The sequence below is a fragment of the Cydia fagiglandana genome, chromosome 25 (assembly GCF_963556715.1).
Source record: "Cydia fagiglandana chromosome 25, ilCydFagi1.1, whole genome shotgun sequence".
Lineage (NCBI taxonomy): Eukaryota > Metazoa > Arthropoda > Insecta > Lepidoptera > Tortricidae > Cydia > Cydia fagiglandana.
The window spans coordinates 1,132,241-1,154,649 of NC_085956.1; the positions used below are offsets into that span (position 1 = coordinate 1,132,241).

At 38.9% G+C, this 22,409-nt stretch overlaps 4 protein-coding genes across 4 annotated transcripts; all 4 read right to left on the reverse strand.

The window, feature by feature from the left end:
- Positions 1–346: 346 nt before the first annotated feature.
- LOC134676771 (uncharacterized) lies at positions 347–5,919 on the reverse strand. Its single transcript, XM_063535154.1, has 4 exons — positions 5,837–5,919; positions 4,528–4,709; positions 1,845–2,210; positions 347–512 (listed from the first exon to the last, which is right to left on the reverse strand). The coding sequence occupies exons 1-4, from the start codon at positions 5,900–5,902 to the stop codon at positions 347–349; spliced, it is 780 nt and encodes a 259-aa protein (XP_063391224.1). The 5' UTR covers positions 5,903–5,919.
- A 1,518-nt stretch (positions 5,920–7,437) lies between these two features.
- On the reverse strand, positions 7,438–9,439 carry LOC134676772 (uncharacterized). Its single transcript, XM_063535155.1, has 3 exons — positions 8,816–9,439; positions 7,763–7,948; positions 7,438–7,618 (listed from the first exon to the last, which is right to left on the reverse strand). Exons 1-3 carry the CDS (start codon positions 9,079–9,081, stop codon positions 7,438–7,440), a joined length of 633 nt encoding a protein of 210 aa, XP_063391225.1. The 5' UTR covers positions 9,082–9,439.
- A 455-nt stretch (positions 9,440–9,894) lies between these two features.
- Positions 9,895–16,393, reverse strand: LOC134677099 (NADH dehydrogenase [ubiquinone] 1 alpha subcomplex subunit 8). The gene is made up of 6 exons (XM_063535554.1): positions 16,139–16,393; positions 15,027–15,122; positions 13,810–13,889; positions 13,002–13,109; positions 11,102–11,229; positions 9,895–10,245 (listed from the first exon to the last, which is right to left on the reverse strand). The coding sequence occupies exons 1-5, from the start codon at positions 16,265–16,267 to the stop codon at positions 11,112–11,114; spliced, it is 531 nt and encodes a 176-aa protein (XP_063391624.1). The 5' UTR covers positions 16,268–16,393; the 3' UTR covers positions 9,895–10,245; positions 11,102–11,111.
- Positions 16,394–17,180: 787 nt separating this feature from the next.
- Positions 17,181–19,361, reverse strand: LOC134676942 (uncharacterized). The gene is made up of 3 exons (XM_063535323.1): positions 18,989–19,361; positions 17,849–17,912; positions 17,181–17,382 (listed from the first exon to the last, which is right to left on the reverse strand). Exons 1-3 carry the CDS (start codon positions 19,196–19,198, stop codon positions 17,306–17,308), a joined length of 351 nt encoding a protein of 116 aa, XP_063391393.1. The 5' UTR covers positions 19,199–19,361; the 3' UTR covers positions 17,181–17,305.
- Between the last annotated feature and the right edge of the window lie 3,048 nt (positions 19,362–22,409).

The following is a 22,409-nucleotide window of genomic DNA, read 5'->3' on the forward strand; positions in this document are numbered from 1 at the left end:
TTTTAGGGTTCCGTACCCAAAGGGTAAAACGCTGCTGTCCGTCCGTCCGTCCGTCTGTCACCAGGCTGTATCTCACGAACCGTGATAGCTAGACAGTTGAATTTTCACAGATAACAACAAATACTAAAAACAGAATAAAATAAAGATTTAAATGGGGCTCCCATACAACAAACGTGATTTTTGACCGAAGTTAAGCAACGTCGGGCGGGGTCAGTACTTGGATGGGTGACCGATTTTTTCGCCTTTTTTTGCATTATGGTACGGAACCCTACGTGCGCGAGTCCGACTCGCACTTGCCCGGTTTTTTATCAACTTTTAGTCGTCTAAGGCCGACAAAGGAGTTAACTTACTCAGGTGTCCCGTTGGCGCCGTCCCGTATCTTGAAGGTAGCGGCCCGTAGCGCCCTGGCGACCAGCTCGTGGCCGCGGAAGCTGCCGAGCGCCCAGGCCGACACGTCGTTCAGGACCCCGTGGATGGCTGACGATTGCGCGTCCGCGAATGTCCCGAGGAAGCTGGAAATGCAATAAGTTTATTGGAAATTATTCATTTTTGATGCAAGATTTTATCGCTGATTGTACTTTTCCTTTGTAGGGACACAATATAACAGCAATGCTGACAACGCATTCTAGATGCAAGCCGCGAGGCGCGGGCCTCGCCAGTTGTCCCCCGCCTTGCGACCTGCCCGGTAGTTTCCCAAAAGTGTAAACACACTTGAAAATTACTGTAACAGTTTTTGCTAAATTTATTGATATAATTGACCTTCAGTGTTAACTCAAGTTTTGATATAACATTTGTGGAACTTTAAATAAACTTTTATCTGATATTCAGTGATTTTAAATTGACAATTCCATCCTTCTGATCCCTGAGCTCAAAAATAGTGAATACAGACACATATACCTTCAATAGGCAACCTATACTCATCGAGACAATAGGATATTTGACTACTAGTCAAATCAGTTTCTTTTTTCGAACTGTCAAAACGATTTTGTTACTATGGAATTCATATGAAACACTATCATGTGACGTCACAATCAAATTACCTACTCTTTATAGTTTCATACGGGTTTTAAAATAGAAATTGTGTCTAAAAATAGCTGTTGTCTACGATTTTCTTTTAATCTTTTGGTGCTTTATTTCATGCATGGTGTAAAATAATTTATTTTAAATACAGTCAAATATCCTATCTATATTAGTATTGACCTAAACTGCAAAACGTAATTCAAGACCAAAAAAAGTAAGACAGTGTTGCCACTGCAATAATTTCTTTGTTAAATATAAAATTCATTTTGATGAATAATCACGCTAAGATAATTTATTTATTCGTAATTTTACTCCTACGATTCAAAAAAGTACTTTTATTTACTTATTTTTATATAAATACAAGACACGCTAGTAAAAAAGTGGCAGCATTTTCAACTTTTTTTTGTCTTGTATTAAGTTCTGCAGTATGCTACCCTATATAGACACAATTTCTATTTTAAAACCCGTATAACACTATAAGGAGTGGATAATTTGAATGTGACGTCACATGCTAGTGTTTCATATGAATTCCATAGTAGCAAAATCGTCTTGACAATTCGAAAAAAGAAACTGATATGACTAGTAGTCAAATACCCTATTGGGTATCGTCTTGGGACGTCCCATTCGTTTTTCGTCAAGTTCTTAAATTAGTCCTATTCTGCTTTCGTCACTCATTCTACATTCGTCACAATCGTCTGTGGCTTTCAATGTAGAATGAGTGACGAAAGCAGAATAGGACTAATTTAAGAACTTGACGAAAAACGAATGGGACGACCCAAGACGATACCCCCCCTATTGAGGGATAAAATATAAATATAACTAACCGCATCTCCTTATAAGTCTCCGTCTCAGCAAACTCCAAAAAGAACTCCAACATCTTATCGGCAGCCGTCACCGGAATATCACCCTTACCGCCCTCCACTTTAGGGTCACTCTCCTTCGCTATCACACAATCCGTCTCAAACTTATTACTCAACTTCGGTTCATCGTATTTCTTTATACTTTTTTTAATGCTCTTAAGAAAAGGATTTTCGTCGTCCTCCATATCTCCGTTGATTTTGTCACTTGTCTCGTGGGTGACATTTTCGTCGATGGTGACATTTTTGTCGCTGTCTGAGTCTTTGGATAGAAAGTCGTCCGGGGTGACGAGGTAGACGTCTTCTGGGGCCTCCTTGTAGATGCCTAGTTGGCTGAAACGAAATGTAATATTATGGCATAGACCTAGTATTACATATATTTCGTTTTTTTTAGCATTAGAAAGAACTCCACAGAAGCAAGCGTCCAGTTTTTATCAGGCTCGTTATTTGTTAATAATTATTGAATTATCTAATTTAGCATGGTCAATACATATAATTTACTTCAAATTATTACTGCTAGAAGTGCCGGATTTGGAACCACAAGCTTACTTCTGCGAAGTTCTTTCTAATGCTAAAAAAACGGACTATAGATGAGCTATACGCGTGCCTCCGTGAGGGACAAAACATACGCAAAGCGACAATATTAAAAACACGTTTTAACATTCCTGACAACATACCAAAAACAATCTACGTAATTCGGTCGGGTTATTTGTTGCCCACCATAAACCATACTACATTTTTGGTGGGGAACAAACACAAAGTGAGACTGTTACAAGGACAAGCAATAATACCGCTTTCTCTGCTACTTTCACTGATATTTCCATAAGTGCATCTCGTTCGGTCGTTTGGCCCCCGTGTCATCTCTATATTATTGTACCTCTATGTATTATGGTAAGGTAGAAGTACTAGTGCTCGACGCTGCACTAGTATTCGACATGGACACTTTATGTCAAAATGACAAGGATTAAATTTGAATTACAGAAAAATCTTCGCCGTTCAAATTTAACCTATATTACTTTGACATAAAGTGCCCATGTCGAATAATAGTGCAGCGTCGTGGCGTCTCCTCTAGCTCTCACAGTATGTGGCGTCTCCTCTAGCTCTCACTGCCAACGTCGTGCCATAATAATCTAACAGATGGCGTTAGAGAGCTAGAACGCAATTATTAAGAGACCTACATCGCGCTTACGGAGTTTCAAATGTCAGTTGCTATATATAACTTCCGACCAACTCTCAGTGGACTTCAGGCATAACACCCGCCTGGAGAGAGTACTCTCTATTGCCTTTCGACCTACAAGCACTTACTGGTTGTCTCCTTGAGCGCACTCCAGCAAGTATTTGTTGCACTTGTGTATGTCCCGGGCCAGCTCGTACTGCGCGGTGGAGGTGAGTGTAGGGCTCCGTCTAGGGGGTCCCTAGTCTATGGTGCTGCCATTACTGATATAGTACTTACTGGTTGTCTCCTTGAGCGCACTCCAGCAAGTATTTGTTGCACTTGTGTATGTCCCGGGCGAGCTCGTACTGCACGGTGGAGGTGAGTGTAGGGCTCCGTCTAGGGGGTCCCTAGTCTATGGTGCTGCCATTACTAATATAGCACTCACTGGTTGTCTCCTTGAGCGCACTCCAGCAAGTATTTGTTGCACTTGTGTATGTCCCGGGCCAGCTCGTACTGCGCGGTGGAGGTGAGTGTAGGGCTCCGTCTAGCGGGTCCCTAGTCTATGGTGCTGCCATTACTAATATAGCACTCACTGGTTGTCTCCTTGAGCGCACTCCAGCAAGTATTTGTTGCACTTGTGTATGTCCCGGGCCAGCTCGTACTGCGCGGTGGAGGTGAGTGTAGGGCTCCGTCTAGCGGGTCCCTAGTCTATGGTGCTGCCATTACTAATATAGCACTCACTGGTTGTCTCCTTGAGCGCACTCCAGCAAGTATTTGTTGCACTTGTGTATGTCCCGGGCCAGCTCGTACTGCGCGGTGGAGGTGAGTGTAGGGCTCCGTCTAGGGGGTCCCTAGTCTATGGTGCTGCCATTACTAATATAGGCTATATTATATAGCACTTACTGGTTGTCTCCTTGAGCGCACTCCAGCAAGTATTTGTTGCACTTGTGTATGTCCCGGGCCAGCTCGCACTGCGCGGTGGAGGTGAGTGTAGGGCTCCGTCTAGGGGGTCCCTAGTCTATGGTGCTGCCATTACTAATGTAGCACTTACTGGTTGTCTTCTTGAGCGCACTCCAGCAAGTATTTGTTGCACTTGTGTATGTCCCTGGCGAGCTCGCACTGCGCGGTGGAGGTGAGTATAGGGCTCCATCTAGGGGGTCCCTAGTCTATGGTGCCGCCATTACTAATATAGCACTCACTGGTTGTCTCCTTGAGCGCACTCCAGCAAGTATTTGTTGCACTTGTGTATGTCCCAGGCGAGCTCGTACTGCGCGGTGGAGGTGAGTGTAGGGCTCCGTCTAGGGGTCCCTAGTCTATGGTGCTGCCATTACTAATATAGCACTTACTGGTTGTCTCCTTGAGCGCACTCCAGCAAGTATTTGTTGCACTTGTGTATGTCCCAGGCGAGCTCGTACTGCGCGGTGGAGGTGAGTGTAGGGCTCCGTCTAGGGGGTCCCTAGTCTATGGTGCTGCCATTACTAATATAGCACTCACTGGTTGTCTCCTTGAGCGCACTCCAGCAAGTATTTGTTGCACTTGTGTATGTCCCGGGCGAGCTCGTACTGCGCGGTGGAGGTGAGCGCGTGCAGGGCTTCGTCGTTGACCACGGAGTGCACGATGTTGGTGATATAGCGCCGCTCGTGCTGCCGGAGGGACGTGTCGAATAGGAGCTCCGTCTGAAATACAACAGGGTATTATACTGTATTTAAAATAAATTATTTTACACCATGCATGAAACAAAGCACCAGAAGATTAATAGAGAATCGTTGACAGCAGTTATTTTTAGACATCGTATAAAACTATAAAGAGTAGGTAATTTGATCGTGACGTCAGATGCTAGTGTTTCATATGAATTCAATAGTAGCAAAATCGTTTTGACGGTTCGAAAAAAGAAATCGATTTGACTAGTAGTCAAATACCCTATTAGGTATATATATTTAAGGTACATAAGTAAAAATTTATACCAAGTTTTATCAAAGCAAGTTTTAAAAAGAGAGTGTAATGTGCGAAGAAAAAGTTATTATGACATAAAATAATCTTTTGATGATAATTTTGACATTTAAACTTAATAATAAGAAATTGGGATCTCGTTTGTGATATGTAATTAGTATTAACAAATTCATAATTATTGTATGTTGTTGTAATGGTTGATGTAAATTAATATTATTGTATGTTTTTGTTATGTTTTGATGACGTTATGTTAGTTTAAATTTTTAATAGTGCATGTAGTTTAAGAATATTGTACGCCTTAAAGAAAGGTTATAATGGACATAAATATTTTAGAACATCTGTATTACCTACATAAAACTCACAATAAAGAAATTGAAATTGTATGGGAGCGGCGTTTCTAGCAGTTTTTTTTTTATTTTATTTTTTTATTATGAATGGGCTTACTCATGGCTACAGACTAGCCGAGGCGTAGACGTGGCCTACGATGGAGCGAGCTCGCCCAGAAGGTGCCTGTTCACTCTTGATTTGAAGGTTGCCGGGTTATAAGAACACGGAAATATAGACGCCGGCAGGGAATTCCATTCCTTGGCAGTGCGCATAAGGAAAGTAGAAGCAAAGCGCTTCGTGCGAATTGGTAGAATATCTACCAAGTAAGGATGGAAACCGGCCGTGCGTCTAAAAGTCCGATGGTAGAATGGGGACGGTGGAATAAGCTCGTGTAGCTTTTGGGCACACTCCCCGAAGTGCAGCCTGTAGAATACCGACAGGCTGGCGACTTTCCGCCGATGGGCCAAAGACTGAAGCTTAGCCGTTAGCTTCTTGTCGCCAAGAACAAGTTACCAAGTCAAGTTACCTCGGTATCGTCCTGTACAAACTCGAGTATGTGCATGAGTATGTTGGTGCGGAAGGCGTCGCGCATGCCGTGGCTCTTCTTGCCGGCGGCGGCGGCGGCGGCGGCGGGGGCGGGGGGCCTCGCTGGCGGCGCGCGCGCCTTCTTGCCGGCGCGCGGCGCCCCGCCCGCGGCCGGACGGAAGGCCTGGAACAAAATATACATTAACCCAGTGGTGGGCAAAGTACGGCCCGCGGATGGATTTTATCCGGCCCGCCGCCGGTCCTATAAAATAATTAGTATTTTTTTTTATGAAATAGGAGGCAAACGAGCAGACGGATCACCTGGTGGTAAGCGATTACCGCCGCCCATGGACACCCACAACACCAGAAGAGTTGCAAGCGCGTTGCCGGCCTTTAAGCGGGTTGCGGTTGTTTTTTAGTATATGGCCAGGCCCTCGATTATCACAAACCAAATTAAATTTTGGCTACAATTCTGGCCCTCCACTTAAATTTCCTAAACTTTCTGGCCCCCCATGAAGAAAGTTTGCCCGCCACTGCATTAACCTCTATCCGCCCAGATACCTATAAAAAGGTCTCCTGTTCCATTCTAATTTGAACTTTGTGTTGACAAAATAAAATGTAATTTTGCTTGGCAAGGTTTGACGTATGGGCGCCTAGAGGTTAAAGCTCGGGACACACTTATCCCACGTGCGCAACGTATGCAATGCAATGCATTATGACATCTGAACCCTGAAACTTGTATGCTTAGAAACATACTTGTCATGCGTTGCATTGCGTATGACAAGTATGTTTTCATCACACTCGCTCAGTAAATGTGGAATTGCACGCAGGTTTAGCGGGAGTTATAGAAAAAGCTTTTTCCCTAGGGAGTTATGAAGTTTCTAGTGCCATAATTTACAGTTTCCTGTCTTTATACTTAATTTTTGTATCGCGAGTGTGATGAAAAACATTGTGTGTAACTCGGGGCGTAATAATATTGCAAACTCGAGTCTATAAATCGCTCCAGCGAGCCGTCGCGATTTAACTTACTTTCGTTTGCAATATTTAACTTACGCCCCGAGTTACACACAATGTTGCACAATGTACTATTCTAAGCGTACAAATTTCAGGGGTTCAGATGTCATAATACATTGCATACGTTCCGTACGTGGGATAAGTGTGTCCCTGCCTTTAATTTGTGTGCTACGTGCGCGTGTGAGGGTAGATCGAGCGCGGTCTACACATCTTTGACACTCATCCGCTATCTCAAGGGCTATAACCGCGAAAATCGAAGTTCGCAAATTGCGGGCATCTTTCCCTGTGACTATAATTACGCCTTCATTGGAGTAAAAGAGAACGATCGCCGCAATTTGCGAATTTCGGTTATCGCGGTAGCCCCTCAGTTATACTCGTGAACGAGATGCATATAACTGACTTGACATTTGTATATCTCAGGGCTGGCCTTACGGGCAATAACAATGGGGCATGAATGGGGCCAGTACGGCGGTGTAACACCGCTCCGACGCGATTGGTTGATGAGTTCGCATCACGCGCGCGATTGGTTGACGAGTTCGCATCACGCGCGCGATTGGTTGACGAGTTCGCATCACGCGCGCGATTGTGTCAACTACTTGCGTTAGACTGCAAGATTGGCTCGAATTCGTTAGTGACACTAACGAACGCTGAACTAGTACCATTGATGCTAACTTTACTTACATGAATAGTTTTAGGTGTGATGGGCTCCGTGATGCCATCGCCGGTCCTCCCGAGCGCGCCGCCCTGCCAACCCATCTTGTGCATCATGCTGCAACAACGTACAATAGTTAAAACATTTGCTAAAGATAATCTTTAAAAAAAGTGTAGTAACCACAACACAAGCCTTATTTTGCTTACTGTGGAACTAGGTCGATTTGTGTAAAATTGTCCTATTATATTTATATGTACTGACCTCTCCGCCTTGCTGTTGTTAACCCTCGGAGCAGCAGGCTGGTGTTCTGGTGTGCGCCTCTCATCCTTCTGTATGTCGGCCACTGGAGCACCCTCCTTCACCCAGCTCTGCTTGGTCCAGTCGTAGCCCCACGGCTGGGACAGCGGCAAGTTTGGAGGCTCTATGGGACCATTGGTGTTTGATTGTCTGGAAGGACAATCCATGTTGTTTTAATTTCATGATATCTAATAAACGGTGGGGTCGTCATTTCATCGGTGTTTGACATCACTACGGTAACCGGCAAGGACACATCACTAGAGGTGGTCGTCCATCTTAGATTGGTTTTACGCGAGAGCGTCCTTGCATATTATTTTCAGAACTATATTCTAATATTTGTGATTCCCTAATAAATGTTGTTATAAAGTGGTGTCTGGTGTTTTTACTCTTACACTAATAAGTAAATGTTATCTTACTTTGTCTATTTTAATCAAAAAACTGATGCATTCTATCAATAAGTATGCTATTTTACAATAAACTAACAATTAAATGCATTTTAGGTGCCTGGGGTTTGCCCCAGGCACTAGTTTTGATTAAAACTTGAAGAATAAATATTTATTTCTTATCAGTTATACTTGTTTTAGTCATACAAAGACATCTCCAAAAAATAGAAAATAATGTTATGAATGCAAAATTATTACACATTGCTTCCAATAATAGATACATTTAGAAACATATTTTCCACCTAGTATGCACAGGAAATATAAAACCTAACACTTACATTTAATTTTAACAATGTTTTGAATGTTGTCTGTTTTGTGTGCCTTATAAATTATTTATTTAATTTATTTATTAGGTTCGCCAACAGGTGCAATACAAAAAATACTTATAAATAACAAGTTGCAAAATAATATTGCTAGAGTATTCACCCAATTACAGGCAAACATGGCATGCTTGTAACAGATATTGCTTACTCGTTTTTTTTTATCCTAAGTACTAAATAAAATAAATAAAATATAAACTCGCTTCTAAAGCCATATAAATGTAAAATATGTCACGACATCAAAACAAACGTACCCATCATCTTTGCCAAACAACTTGGGGTCGCGATACAGCTCTTGCTTCGCGATCACCCGCTTGGCCTTCACCGGCGCCTCCGGCGGCTTGTCCGGGGGCTCCGCGCTCCGTTCCTCATTCTCAGAGCTCTCCGAGGCCACGGAGTCCTCCAACAGACACGGCACACGAAAGTTGTCTGTATCGTAGAATATCGAGCTCTGGAATAGGTTGTAGTGCGGATAACAATCCTGGGAACTGTGGGGCGACGGTTCCCAACAGTTTTCCATCACTGTTTACATAAGAAATAGGTAATTTGAACACTAAAATAACTCGAAGGTGGTTCAGTTTTAAGCGCTCGGCGCGACTAAACGGATGAGATTTGAAGTGGAATATAGAAATAATGAATTGAATGAACTTATCATAGCTTTCAAGGTAAGTTTAAGAGTGTTAAAGTGTGTTATTTTGAATTAATTTATTTATTTTCACTGCGACGACAACAATCTCAGAAAAATGTAAATGTCAGATTGACGGATGGTGGCTATTGTTGCCAGAGTAAAAAAATAATTATAAAGGGTGGAGCGCTCGCTAATCTTGCTTTTGTGGCGGTTTTTTGCGGGTCTGAAACATAACGATTTCTTTTTTTTTATTCGTCCTTCTGGACAAGCTAAGACCTTAGGCCATACTGCCTTGCTTGCTGTAATCGGCATCGTCTTGTGAAAAATATCATACTCATTCTTGACTTATTTCATGAAGATTTCATGCCTTAAAGTACTGCGGCCCTACCGCGAAAAATTAAATTTCATTATCTGCCTCTCTTTCGCTCGAAATACAAGCTGCAGTAGAGATACGATGCTGGCTGTAGGATCTCAGAATTTAATATAATGTTTCGGTATAGTCTATTATATTCGGTGTATGGTGTATTACTTTTCCTCGAATAGTTTTAGATTACTTTTCCTCGAATAGTTTTAGACATAAGTATGATATACAAAATCTCTGCTGTAAATATTTAAACTTATTTATAAATTTTAACTCAAAAGTTTTGAATTTCTACTCAGGGTATACAGGATGCATATGGACACAACTAAATAAAGAGAGTCATAATTTGAATATTTTTTATTAATCTACATGATTTGTTTACCTAACTTAATGTATAAAGTAAACGTTAGAAAAGTTGCTCTTACACATTTATGGTCGTAGAAACAAATAAAAATATTTTAAATAAGATTAATAAAAAGTCTAAAGTTTTACCTTATACATAAAGACCACTCATTTTCTACAATTTGTCAAAAATCAAAAGAAAAACATGTCAATAGCATAGTTTAGAACCTTTTTACTAATGGCTTAAAGATCAAATTTCATTAACAATTCTTTTGATTTCTGACAACGAAATGACAAGTTGTTTAGCTTTTGGTCGCGCTTCGGAGACCGGTACTCGATTGCGTTTTCGCCAACTGAAAAAGAAAAGACAATAATTGGGCAAATCGTCATTTACTGGCCACCGGATAATGACTGGCCACCCTACATTAAAAATTAATCCTATTCACCTATAAACAGAATTCAGTTTAGTATAAGGTTTTAATAACTGGCCACTATTAACTAGCCACCTTATACTAAAATGAATTCTGTTTATAGGTGAATAGAAACCATTTTTAGTTTAGGGCGGCCAGTTATTGACTTAATTATCCTACTTTTAATGAAATTGGTTGTATTTGACTAGTATTACACTGTCTAAAGTTGTCTGGAATAAATGTGTTAGCTAACATACGGCATTATGTCTATCTTTATTGTCGTGCAAAATAGTATATTATTAAGAGGGTCGGGGTGAGTATAGTTCGTAGATTCGTAACTGAGCCCGGCGGCTAATCCTATTGTCTATTGTTAAGTAAATCAGCCCATTAAAAGATAATACCTATTTCGGCCGTGGCCCTGATTATTGAATTTCTGCCACGAATAAACTATTTATATTTTAATGTCTTCTTACCCTTAGGGTTAATGTTGATTGAATATCCATTGCTGGCGCGCCTCGATTAATTTTTTAAATTTTAATTTAATAGTTATTGCCGTGGTTTCGTCAATATGATACAGGTTACACATGGTATAATAATATACTCCGCCTGGTACTCTCTTCCGACCACGTGACTGACACAAGCCTACGTCATCATGCGACAGCGCTATACATATGTATGTATAATAATATGCAATAGCGCTATATATAGCGGCCATGTTATTGTGACGTAGGCTTGTGTCACTCTGGGAAGAGAAGACCATGTTTTATTAGACTATGAGGTTGCATGTTAGAGAACATACCCCGGTGGGTTTACTCGGTCATCCAGTAGAAGCGTGAGCCCATGCGAGCAGGCTTGCGCTCCGCGTCGGCGGGCAGCGCGGGCGTCGCGTCCGGGAACTCCAGCGCGGGCTCCTCCTTAGGTTTAGGCCTGCGACACACATATAGAGACTTATTATTGTTCGTTTTTAGGGTTCCGTACCCAAAGGGTAAAACGGGACCGGTATTACTAAGACTTCGCTGTCCGTCCGTCTGTCACCAGGCTGTATCTCACGAACCGTGATAGCTAGACAGTTGAAATTTTCACAGATGATGTATTTCTGTTGCCGCTATAACAACAAATACTAAAAACAGAATAAAATAAAGATTTAAATGGGGCTCCCATACAACAAATGTGATTTTTGACCAAAGTTAAGCAACGTCGGGAGTGGTCAGTACTTGGATGGGTGACCGTTTTTTTTTTGCTTTTTTTTTGTTTTTTTTTGCATTATGGTACGGAACCCTTCGTGCGCGAGTCCGACTCTTGCCCGGTTTTTTTTAGCATTAGAAATAAGGTAAACAATCTTTACATGTTTTTAAATTGAAAAACACATTTTAAAAATAAGTTACGGCAAATATGTAACAATTAAGAATCTAATACGATCATTTATATTCTTCTGCTTTCATAAGTAATAGTTACTGATTTTTAAAAAGCGTTTTTCAATTAAAAGACTTGTCAAGATCTCTTACCTTCTTTCAAGTTCTTTCTAATGCTAAAAAAATGAACTATACTTAAATGGGCATTTCTATTTAAAGTTGTACCCTCAACTTGCATTCTAAATTTTTATATTTTTTCGACTCAGAATCACGAGCTCTTTCGATCCTAATACAAGAGAAAAAGCTTTACTACAAAGCTTTAATACAAACTTTCATACAAAATTTGTCCGTTTTGTTACGGTCATAGAAAATTGTATTGAAATTGAAAACCGTAATCAAACGGACCAAAAATTATGGGGACACTTTTTCTCAGTAAAAATGGAAAAAGCTCGGGATTCTGAGTAGAAATAACACACAAATTCCCAATTCTAACACAAAAATTGTTGGTACAATTTTAAATAGAAATGCCCAAATATGTATTTAAAGGAGCATTCTAATATGAACTTGTCTACCGTTTGTATAAAACAAACGCGATTTTTTGAAGATTTGCAGGTAAGAGTTTCCTTTAGGGCCCCCCCACATCTAGCGACTTTCGAGCGTCGGCGTGATCGGCGTCTACAACTCTATGGCCGCTGCTCGACGCAACTGCGCAGCGACGTCATTTTCCATAGCGCTGAGCAGACGCCGACCGCGCCGACGCTCGAAAGACGCTAGATGTGGGGCCCTAAATGCCAAAAAAAAAGTCGCAACACGAGAAATAAAATGCGTTTGTACGGGACAGCACGTGGAATGCTCCTAAAGTAAAGTTAATTTCCAAGCAAACGAAATTCGTTCTTATTTACTTTTACAATAAGGTTCAAATAAAAAATTCGATACTTTATATCGTTGGGTGACAAGCAAAAGTCACTAAGTACTATCAAAAAATCAAAATAACAGTGCACTTTATTACACTTTTAACACGGTTTATTGTCCAATAATTTCAATGGTGTTAGTTAGTGACTTTTGCTTGTCACCCACCATATTATAGTGGGTCATACGAGGTTATATTATATTAACTCTAATTTTAAGTTTAGTAAATGAGTGAGGCTAACCGCGATGGAGTTACGTCTGAAATAAACGATTTTTGAGTAATGGACCCACATGATGGACGGACGACCTTGTTAAGGCCGCCGGAAGACGCTGGATGCGGGTCGCTACCACGGTTGGTACGAATGGAGGTCCAAGGGGGAGGCCTATGTTCAGCAGTGGACGTCTTATGGCTGAGATGATGATGATGAGTAATGGTACCTCTTGGTGTGGTGCACGCGCGCCTCGGTGAAGTACCCGAAGTCCGGGCGCTCCAGGTTCAGCTTGTCCAGCATGCACTTGTCCAGCACGCCCTGTGTCGTGCGGCAGCTGGAAACGGACATCCGTTGCATTACACATTCAATTATTATAGTTTGTAGGTTTCTAATAGAGCCCGACGGCTAATCCTTTGCCTATTGTTAAGTAAAACCGCACGTGCTACTTATCTGCAAAAAAGGGTCTTAATTATTCTATTTGGCACCTGAGCGCGGGCTAGTCCAACGCTCAAGAAACCAGTGTAGGTGCGCTCTCCGATAACGCGCCTTTGTCACGCATCTCGATGACACATTTTAGACTGGTTCTGTAGCATTCGACTCGCCGGCACTCAGTAACCGTAGTACTGAGTGCCGGCGAGTTGAACGGACCACACACATCCTAACAAAATATATATCCATTAGTTAATTTTGAATCTTATTGCAATTTCCATAGGAGTTGTAATTCAATTACCTGGGTAAAGTGAACGAACCATTTTTTATGCAGGTGGTTGTGGCACGTGGCACGAGCGGTTTTACTTAACAATAGACAAACAATTGGGGCATTATATATGAAAAGGGACCTTATTGTCGATGGCGCTTACACCGCACAGCGTCGCGCGGTATTGTATTTATATCGGAGCATCGTTAATAATGGCGTAAGCGCCATCGCCATCGACAATAAGGTCCCTTTTCATAGATAACGTCACAATTAGCCGTCGGGGCCTATTAGAAAGCTACAAACTATACTATCTACAATGAAACGAGCAGACACTTACTGTTCCATGCTAAAGTCCCCGGAGCTCTTGTCGATGCAGTTGGCGTACTGGTTGAACTCGCTCATACACGCGCTCTTCACCTACAAACAAAACAAAAGATGGTAAACTTGCGAAGTGCGAAGCTTGATGCAGATGGCACTTCAATAGATGAAAAAAAAGTCTTTGGCATCTTTAGATATGCCAAATATGATTTATTTGGATTTAGCATCTTTAGATATGCCAAAGCGGTAAGAGCGTACGACTTTCAATCCGGAGGTCGCGGGTTCAAACTTCGGCTCGTACTAATGAGTTTTTCGGAGCTTATGTACGAAATATCATTTGATATTTACCAGTTGCTTTTCGGTGAAGGAAAACATCGTGAGGAAACCGGACTATTCCCAATAAGACCTAGTTTCCCCTCTGGGTTGATAGGTCAGATGGCAGTCGCTTTCGTAAAAACTAGTGCCTACGTCAATTCTTGGGATTAGTTGTCAAGCGGACCCCAGGCTCCCATGAGCCGTGGCAAAATGCCGGGACAACACGAGGAAGAAGAAGAAGAGATATGCCAAATCCAAATAAATCATTAGCTACAAACTTGAATTAGTTTCCAAGCCAATTGGAATGAAGAAAATTTGAAACTAAAATGTATAAAATCTCATCTAAAATGTGTGTATAGGAAATTTCTTCTTTCTTTGAATTGGGAATCTTAGAGTTGTGGAGAAATCAATACACCTTATTAGAGTGTTTCTTTTATTTTGTTGCAATTTTATATATTGTGACCTTTTTTGCCAGTTTTGTGTTATTTCTAGTCAGGATCGGAGGTCCTTTTCATACATATACGAGAAAAAAAAATCCTAAAATTTCCATACATTTTTCAAACTTTCCTTTTTGTTACCGCCATACAAAGTGTATGGAGAAATGGTAACACAGTAGGAAAAAACTCTGGGACATTTTTTTATCACATTAGGATTGAACGAGCTTGTGACTCTGAGTAGAATTATCACAAAAGTGGCAAAAAAGTTCACAATATATTATTTATTATTATTGAGAGGCTGTTGTGTCCCACTGCTGGGCAAAGGCCTCCCCCCGTTTTTTCCATTCTTCCCGGTTTTGAGCAGTCTTCGGCCATTCTTTTAAAGGCAATAGATAAAAATAGGAAAAACTTACAGAAACGCTAAAACAAATTCCCCCACCGCGTAAAAACCACCTAAAAACTGAGCTTAAATAGTTAGTCTCACCTTGCGGAAGAACTCCATGGTGCAAGCGGTGACCGCCTTGCCCTCGTTGATGCACTTGCGAGGATCCTTCTCCTCGAAACGGCAGAGCATGAACTCCTGACAATTTTATTATACAGATAAATGGCTAGAAATAATAATACACTCATGAACAAATTTAAAAAAAGTTAAATTACTAATTTTGATAATACTTTAGGTGCTGTAATCCAGTAATTAAACTTTTTTTTTTGTTTTTTCTATATTTGTCCATGAGTATATATACTTGGTCAAGCAAATCTTGTCAGTAAAAAAAAGCGGCAAATTTGAAAAATGTAGGCGCGAAGGGTTATCGTCCCATAGAAAATTTGAATTTTGCGCCTTTTTCTACTGACAAGATTTGCTTGACCATCTATATGAAATGAAAACAGAAGACTGGCAAACCATTTAGTCAGTAACAGTAGAATAAAAAACTATATACTCATCTCTCTTTGGCTTTAAAAAAAAACAGTAGGTTTCTCTCAGACCAGTACTTTTGCCAAACCATAATGTATAAATGCACTAACATGACAACTTTAATATTGGTCAAGCAGATCTTGTCAGTAGAAAAAGGCGGCATATTTGAAAAATGTAGGCGCAAAGGGACAGCGTCCCATAGAAAATTTGAATTTCGCGCCTTTTTCTACTGACAAGATTTGCTTGACCGTCTATAAAAATTAAAGCGTGTTTTAAAATATGATAACTTGTAGAAAAAAACACAGAATTAAAATTAACATTATTTTAAGTTCTGTTTCTCAATTTTTACATCTATAATCTATGATCTGGCATAAAAAATGTTAATAGGTATGTATAAATTGGATTTGTTTACTATCTTATACTACAATGTATTTTAACTATATTTAAACCTGAAAAAGGGTTTAATTACCAATTACAATATGGTCAAATATAACTGTTTAACATTAACGAAAAAGTAGGCTCACTACTTTGTCTAAAAAACTGATAAAAATATTTGACCAAAACATAACCTCATTTTTATGATTACGCAATCATCAAACCGATTTAAACAATAACAAGGGCCTAAATACTAGCTAAATAAACTAGGTCATACGTTTCTTAGGTTATTTAAGCTTAGTACCCACATTATTAGCTTGCTCGCAGTATTTCCCGAGGTGGAACGAACCAGCCCTTAAACTGGCCATCGATAGATTGACCTCGGGGACGGTCAACTCGGACTCTTCGGGCAAATTAACGTCCGCCGTCAGCACCATTTTGGTTTCTTAATGTTTCACTGGCAATTTAGAAGTTTTAATCGAAAGAAATTGGAAAATTTCTTCCACTGATACCGTGGAAGATATCTGAGGATATTAAGTGACTGATTAGAGTAGACGTCAGAAGAGTGTGTGAGTGAAAGAAGAAATACGTATGTTATCTCTAGTACGAAAGAGCAAAGACATATTTGAAGTTTGTAACATTGACTTTTGTATTTAGTAGGGTAATAGAGTTACTTTTTGAAGTTGACATAACTACGTTCCGTTCAACGCCTTATAATTTTTAAGCCTAAGCCAAGGCCTGTTCACTTCCTAAGAAAGTTATGTCCCCAAATAATTGCGCATGTGTGCGCCTGAAGCTTCTATGTTTGCGTTGGCCTCCGAGAAAAAGTTGCGAGTAATAAAAATAAAAACATTTTTCTACAGCAACATTGCTCCCAACTCTGATTTAAATTATCACGAATTTTATACATAATTAATCATAAAACGGGACTTAAAACGCTTAAAACTTAATTACACGCGATTAAGTTTTATAATGAATATTTGCTTCCAACTGTCTTTATCAATATTCATAAAATATATGGAGGGTAGGTTAATAGAGGTAATATTTGCATCTTTCATATATTTCGTGATATGAAGATAACAAATATGTTTATCAACATAATTACTATATACCTATAATACCAATACCCGCCAGGCTAAACCGGTTGTCAACTTTAGTTCCATTGGTACACATCGAGGGCGCCAGTAGTATAAACGTATAAACGGTTGGGGACATTTTTTTGTATGGAGTTACCGTTCTTCTCCTAGTGAGTATTATATTCTTTGGCCTAAGCTAAATAATACGCAATGAATAAATAAAACAATCGAGTTAGTAGATTTTAAATTATAAGTAGCAATTTATTTTATTTTATTTTACATAATGACTAGATAATAACAGTGTCAGCAAAAGCAACAAAAAAGGGTTTAAATCCGACGATCCATTTTCAATATTTAGGGACATGGTAGCGCTCCAGCCAAGTCGAACAGTTCTGTTGCTTATTTCTTCATATTTTCCAGCTGGCTACTATAATAACCCTCTATTTGTTCTTGGTTGAATCCAGGTTGACCGTCATCTAAAAAAGGAAAAGAATTGGATTTTTTTGGCATTTTCTTTTGTATAGTAGCTTTATTAGACAATCGTCTAAAGTCAGTCCATGAAAACTCTGCAGCGGATTTGATAGTCCACGCAGTGTACGTCTTATTTTAAACGTCAAACTTCTATAAAATTATAATGTACATATAAATGACACTTATACAGCGTAGGTGGGCTATCAAATCCGCTGCAGACTTATCTTGGTCCGACTCTGCTACACCTTAAGATAATTTTTACTTGCACGAACTAATCCAATATTACTTGTATGTACTATACTGTACACTGAACAATGCTATCTTGGACTTCAGGGAAATAAATGTAAAAGTAACACAAATGTTGTTAATGATTTTCCTTTTTTCACGTCTGACTGTGCGGTATCAGTGCCGTAGAAGTTGGATCAAGTTGGATGCTCCTACAAAAAAATAGCCCATTAAAATGTTACTAACCTCCAAATAATTCCAAGTTTTCTGCAGGCGCTTGATAAAATTTCGGGATATCATAGCGATTTTGCTGCAAAAATAAACTCCATTGAAAATTTTACATACAGGGTGGCCCATTTAGATCGGTCAGTATGGGAAACTCTGAAACTATAAGACATACGACGATCTCTTCTTAGGAACCATGTCATCGATTTTAGTAACAAGAAAAACTGCTCGAGATTCGAACCCGGACGTTTTGAAAAATAATACTAGGACTATTTTTATTTAGATATCGATTGTTTAGGTCTTAAGCAGTAAATGTTACTATGAAATATGATGTCTGAAATGAATAAAATGCATTGTTTTCGTGATGTTCGTGTGATTGGAATAACACAAAATCGAATCGAACAAATTGAAGCGTAAGTGACCTATAGTTCGTTTTTTTAGCATTAGAAAGAACTCCACAGAAGCAAGCGTGCAGTTCTTATCAGGCTCTTTAATTGTTAATATTTATTGAATTCTCTAATGTAGCATGGTCAATATACAGGGTGGAAAGATAAGTCGGGCCCTGGAGGGAAACTACCTTAAATCCTTAAGCTGGCTCATTTTACTTAAAGGAGACATTCCTTTATTTTTAAGAAGAAACAAAACTGCATTCAAATTATTTTTCTTTTTTTCTTCAGTTTGGCTTGTCTAAAAAAATCTTAAGTACTAAATATTAGATTTTATGGATATTTTGTACGACAGACGAGTGTAAGACCTAATGTTTCTTGGAGAAATGTTATCATTAACATTAACTGTATCGACTAGTAGAATAAAATAGCGAGTTTTTATTTTTTGGAATTTTTAGTCGGTTCGAGTCCCGGGCGAGGCAACCGAGTTTCAGAAAATCTCCTTTGGAATGTCTCCTTTAAGTAAAATGAGCCAGCTTAAGGATTTAAGGTAGTTTCCCTCCAGGGCCCGACTTATCTTTCCACCCTGTATACATATAATTTACTTCAAATTATTACCGCTAAAAGTGCCGGACTTGGAACCACAAGCTTACTTCTGCGAAGTTCTTTCCAATGCTAAAAAAAAGGACTATAGCGGCAAGTAACGATCTCGCCGCATGCGCTCACTCAAATCTCTTTGCAGCTGAGCTGACTGTACAATGTACAAGTAACTTACCGAATCGTAATTCCTCCTCCCCATGCGCGGTATGTTTTTCGCCGGAATTGTCTTGATAACGTAACCCATGGCCCCCTGGTCAAAAGGCCCATCGGCCTCGTTGCTTCTCCCGACCCTTGGAATGTTCTTCCCCTTAATAAAAGACCCTTGCGTTTCTAAAAAACAAATCAGGCAGAAAACCGCGATTCCGAAGCTTAGTTTAAATGCCATTGTAAAAAAAATATAAGTGTCAAATATTGGCGGGTACGTTCCAAAACTGGTGGTAAGTTACTGATGGTGTGATGGTGGTTTTCATGAGGTTTTATACCGACAGGTTTCGATTCATCCCGCATGATGAGATCATATCTAGCCTATTTAATTGGAATGGTAAGTAGGATTATCTTCGATCAATGAGGGTTTCGAGATCCTTATCAAATTTTACGTGTAAAACGTAACAAAAAATACCGGCCAAGTGCGAGTCGGACTAGCGTTCCAAGGGTTCCGTATATTACCCAATTTTTTAAATGTTAAACGCGTAAAAACCCCTCGGGGGATTGGTAATTTTTTGGCTATTTTCTTAAATAACTTCTAAACTATTTATTTTATTTTAAAATTACAAATAAAATATTGAGATTCTTAAAATGTGCTCTTTCATTTGACATGTAACACGATATAGTTAAAAAAAAAACATTTTTTTCTCTTTTACCCCCAAAAGTGGCCTCCATGTTTAAATCTCATTTGTTTACGTAAGATGTCCGTCTTTGGGTCACCAATTTACATATGTGTACCAAATTTTAACTTAATTGGTTCAGTACGTTTGGAAAATGGGCTGTGACAGACTGAAGCACGAGTGATCCTATAAGGGTTCCGTTTTTTCCTTTTGAGGTACGGAACCCTAAAAACTCTGCCATTTAGTTTCCTTAAATGTACTTATACTAAGCCATACCCCAAAGTTAACAGTTTTAAAAAACACTGTGTACATAAATGTAGAACTATTAGGCTGTAATAGAAAGTTTTGGAAGCGGACTGTAGAGATTTAATCTTAAGTATATCTATTTGGAAAAGTATTCGAGAGTCTCAGATATTTTTGGTGCCTCGACTCATCCACTACTTTGATGCAGACTGCACCTAAATAAAATAAAACTCTAAATATAACAACTGTTTATTTAAACATTAATGTTCAACTTTAATTACAACTGAAAAAAATAACTGAAAATAAACTTTAGCCAGAAAAAAACTGAATAATGATTAGGGTAATTCGTCAATTACTGGCCACAGTTTAATAACAACTCTGTTCAACTTTAATTACAACTGAAAAAAAAAACTGAAATATAAACTTTAGCCAGAAAAAAACTGAATAATGATTAGGGTAATTCGTCAATTACTGGCCACAGTTTAATAACAACTCTGTTCAACTTTAATTACAACTGAAAAAAAAAACTGAAATATAAACTTTTGCCAGAAAAAAACTAAATACCTAGTGATTAGGGTAATTCGTCAATTACTGACCACTGTTTAATAACTGGCCACCTTATAATAAAAATGAATTCTATGCACCTGGCCGCTGAAGGCTGGCCAGTAATTGACGATTTACCCTATTACTTATTAAATTATAATATGGTACGTGTTTCTTCCACAACCAATATTATACAACTCTTACAGAAAAATAAATTCATATTTGGCATTGAAAAATGCCATAACATGTTTTCAGTATATATAAATGAATAATTATTGATTAACAAAAAAAAGAAAAAAAACTTCTAGGCTGGCCGCCCTGGCCGGTTTGGCGGCTTTCATTATACACAACTTAAGAACTAATTAAATTATTTTTATTTGTGTTTTTAAGTAGTCGCACTACCAGTAAATCATAAACTGAAATATATGTGATATACACAGTGAACGCATATATTTAGTATGGAAACCGCCTTTAGGAACATTACCGTTCAAATTATCGGGCCAAATTAGCACACATACAAAATTACGCCTACATTTAAATAAGACGACGAGTTTACAGAGCCTGTAATCAAAGCTGGTAAACAAAATAATAGTCATCTTTATTACACTAATGGTACATAGCTAAGTGTAGATGAAATGCATATAATGTCAATAACTACCAATCAGCGACATTAATCCGCTAATAACCTTCTTGCTGTACGTACTGGCCGCTGAGAGTTTGCGGTTCATATTTGATTAGAATATGACTTGGACAGGGATAGGTTTATGCCATACATTGAAGAACCAGTCAAATAATTCACGTATAATAATTTAATGCAGATTAAAAGATAACTAGTTAACATGTTGTTATGAAATGACAGACTAACTCAATATAAGTAAATATATCATTGTTGTATAAATGTATTCCGCTATAATAAGTATTTTGTATATTTTATTATTAATTTGTATGGCAGTGCGAAGTCACGTTCAGATATAGTCTGTCCGTTTTTCTAAGATCAAGTACGCCATTGTAAATGTATGGTAAACTTGATCTTAGAATTCGGACTGGCTATACACGAATCGGGTCAAAAATATTTGAATAGGCGGAGTCACAATAAATCCCCACTTTCAGTTCCAATGGAATTATTTTATATGTATAAAGCCGGTTAAGCAAGTTTGTCAGTAAAAAAAGGTGCAAAATTAAAATTTTGTATGGGACCACACCCGTTCGCGCGCTTACATTTTCTAAATTTGCTGCTCTTTTCTACTGACGGAAATGGCTTGAGAGAGAACCTACATATATGTGACGGTAGAGGGTGGATTCGAATGATCAACATTTTCAGATAATGTCTGTACCTATTTGTTAAATTAATTCAGTGGAAGTGTATCTACATATAGGAGACCGGGTATATGATTATCTCACGAGTTATATCTCATGAATAGAACATATTCTAGATATCTTTCCAGGCATCCACTTAATTTCATGTCTCTCTAATTGGACAGCTTTTTTCCATAGTTCTCTGCGAATAGCATCTTGTGGGAATCTGAATGGAAAGTAATGTAAAATGATAATATCAAATTTGATTATTAATTTGAAATAATTAGGTAGTTTTTTTACAGCTCCATCTCATGAAATAAAAAGGAAAATACAAATCTGTAAGAAAGAATTCATTACTACATTTATAATTATATAGAAAATACCTAAACCAAGCACAAGTTAATAAAATAGTCTGCTTCATTTGGCATAACACCATCCCTATTATCCTCGCAATTTAAAAAGTCGTATGTTGTTATGAAAGTCGTATGCAGTTGTTGCGTTTTAGCTTAGCACGGTAGTATTGAAAACAAATCGTCATGTTTATTCCAAATTTTACTGAAGTTATCTGTTTACTACAAGTGAAAAGTGATTCCACTATCCTTGGTATGAACTAAAATAACTTCTGCACCACTTCACGACACATGAAGACATTTTTAATTACAAAAAACGTTGTTTTTATAAATCAATTTA

Excerpts from the sequence above, each read along its gene's own strand:
- LOC134676771 (XM_063535154.1), bottom strand. The coding sequence starts at position 5,902 with ATGCGCGACGCCTTCCGCACCAACATACTCATGCACATACTCGAGTTT. Across the intron at positions 2,211-4,527 it reads TGCGCTCAAGGAGACAACCA|CCAACTAGGCATCTACAAGG; the intron begins GTGAGTGCTATA and ends ATTTCGTTTCAG. Across the intron at positions 513-1,844 it reads GAGACTTATAAGGAGATGCG|CTTCCTCGGGACATTCGCGG; the intron begins GTTAGTTATATT and ends TTGCATTTCCAG.
- LOC134676942 (XM_063535323.1), bottom strand. The coding sequence starts at position 19,198 with ATGGCATTTAAACTAAGCTTCGGAATCGCGGTTTTCTGCCTGATTTGT. Across the intron at positions 17,913-18,988 it reads GGAGGAGGAATTACGATTCG|CAAAATCGCTATGATATCCC; the intron begins GTAAGTTACTTG and ends TTATTTTTGCAG. Across the intron at positions 17,383-17,848 it reads AAACTTGGAATTATTTGGAG|ATGACGGTCAACCTGGATTC; the intron begins GTTAGTAACATT and ends TTCCTTTTTTAG.
- LOC134676772 (XM_063535155.1), bottom strand. The coding sequence starts at position 9,081 with ATGGAAAACTGTTGGGAACCGTCGCCCCACAGTTCCCAGGATTGTTAT. Across the intron at positions 7,949-8,815 it reads TTGTTTGGCAAAGATGATGG|ACAATCAAACACCAATGGTC; the intron begins GTACGTTTGTTT and ends TTGTCCTTCCAG. Across the intron at positions 7,619-7,762 it reads AACAACAGCAAGGCGGAGAG|CATGATGCACAAGATGGGTT; the intron begins GTCAGTACATAT and ends ACGTTGTTGCAG.
- LOC134677099 (XM_063535554.1), bottom strand. The coding sequence starts at position 16,267 with ATGGTGCTGACGGCGGACGTTAATTTGCCCGAAGAGTCCGAGTTGACC. Across the intron at positions 15,123-16,138 it reads ACTGCGAGCAAGCTAATAAT|GAGTTCATGCTCTGCCGTTT; the intron begins GTGGGTACTAAG and ends TAAAATTGTCAG. Across the intron at positions 13,890-15,026 it reads CCATGGAGTTCTTCCGCAAG|GTGAAGAGCGCGTGTATGAG; the intron begins GTGAGACTAACT and ends TTTTGTTTGTAG.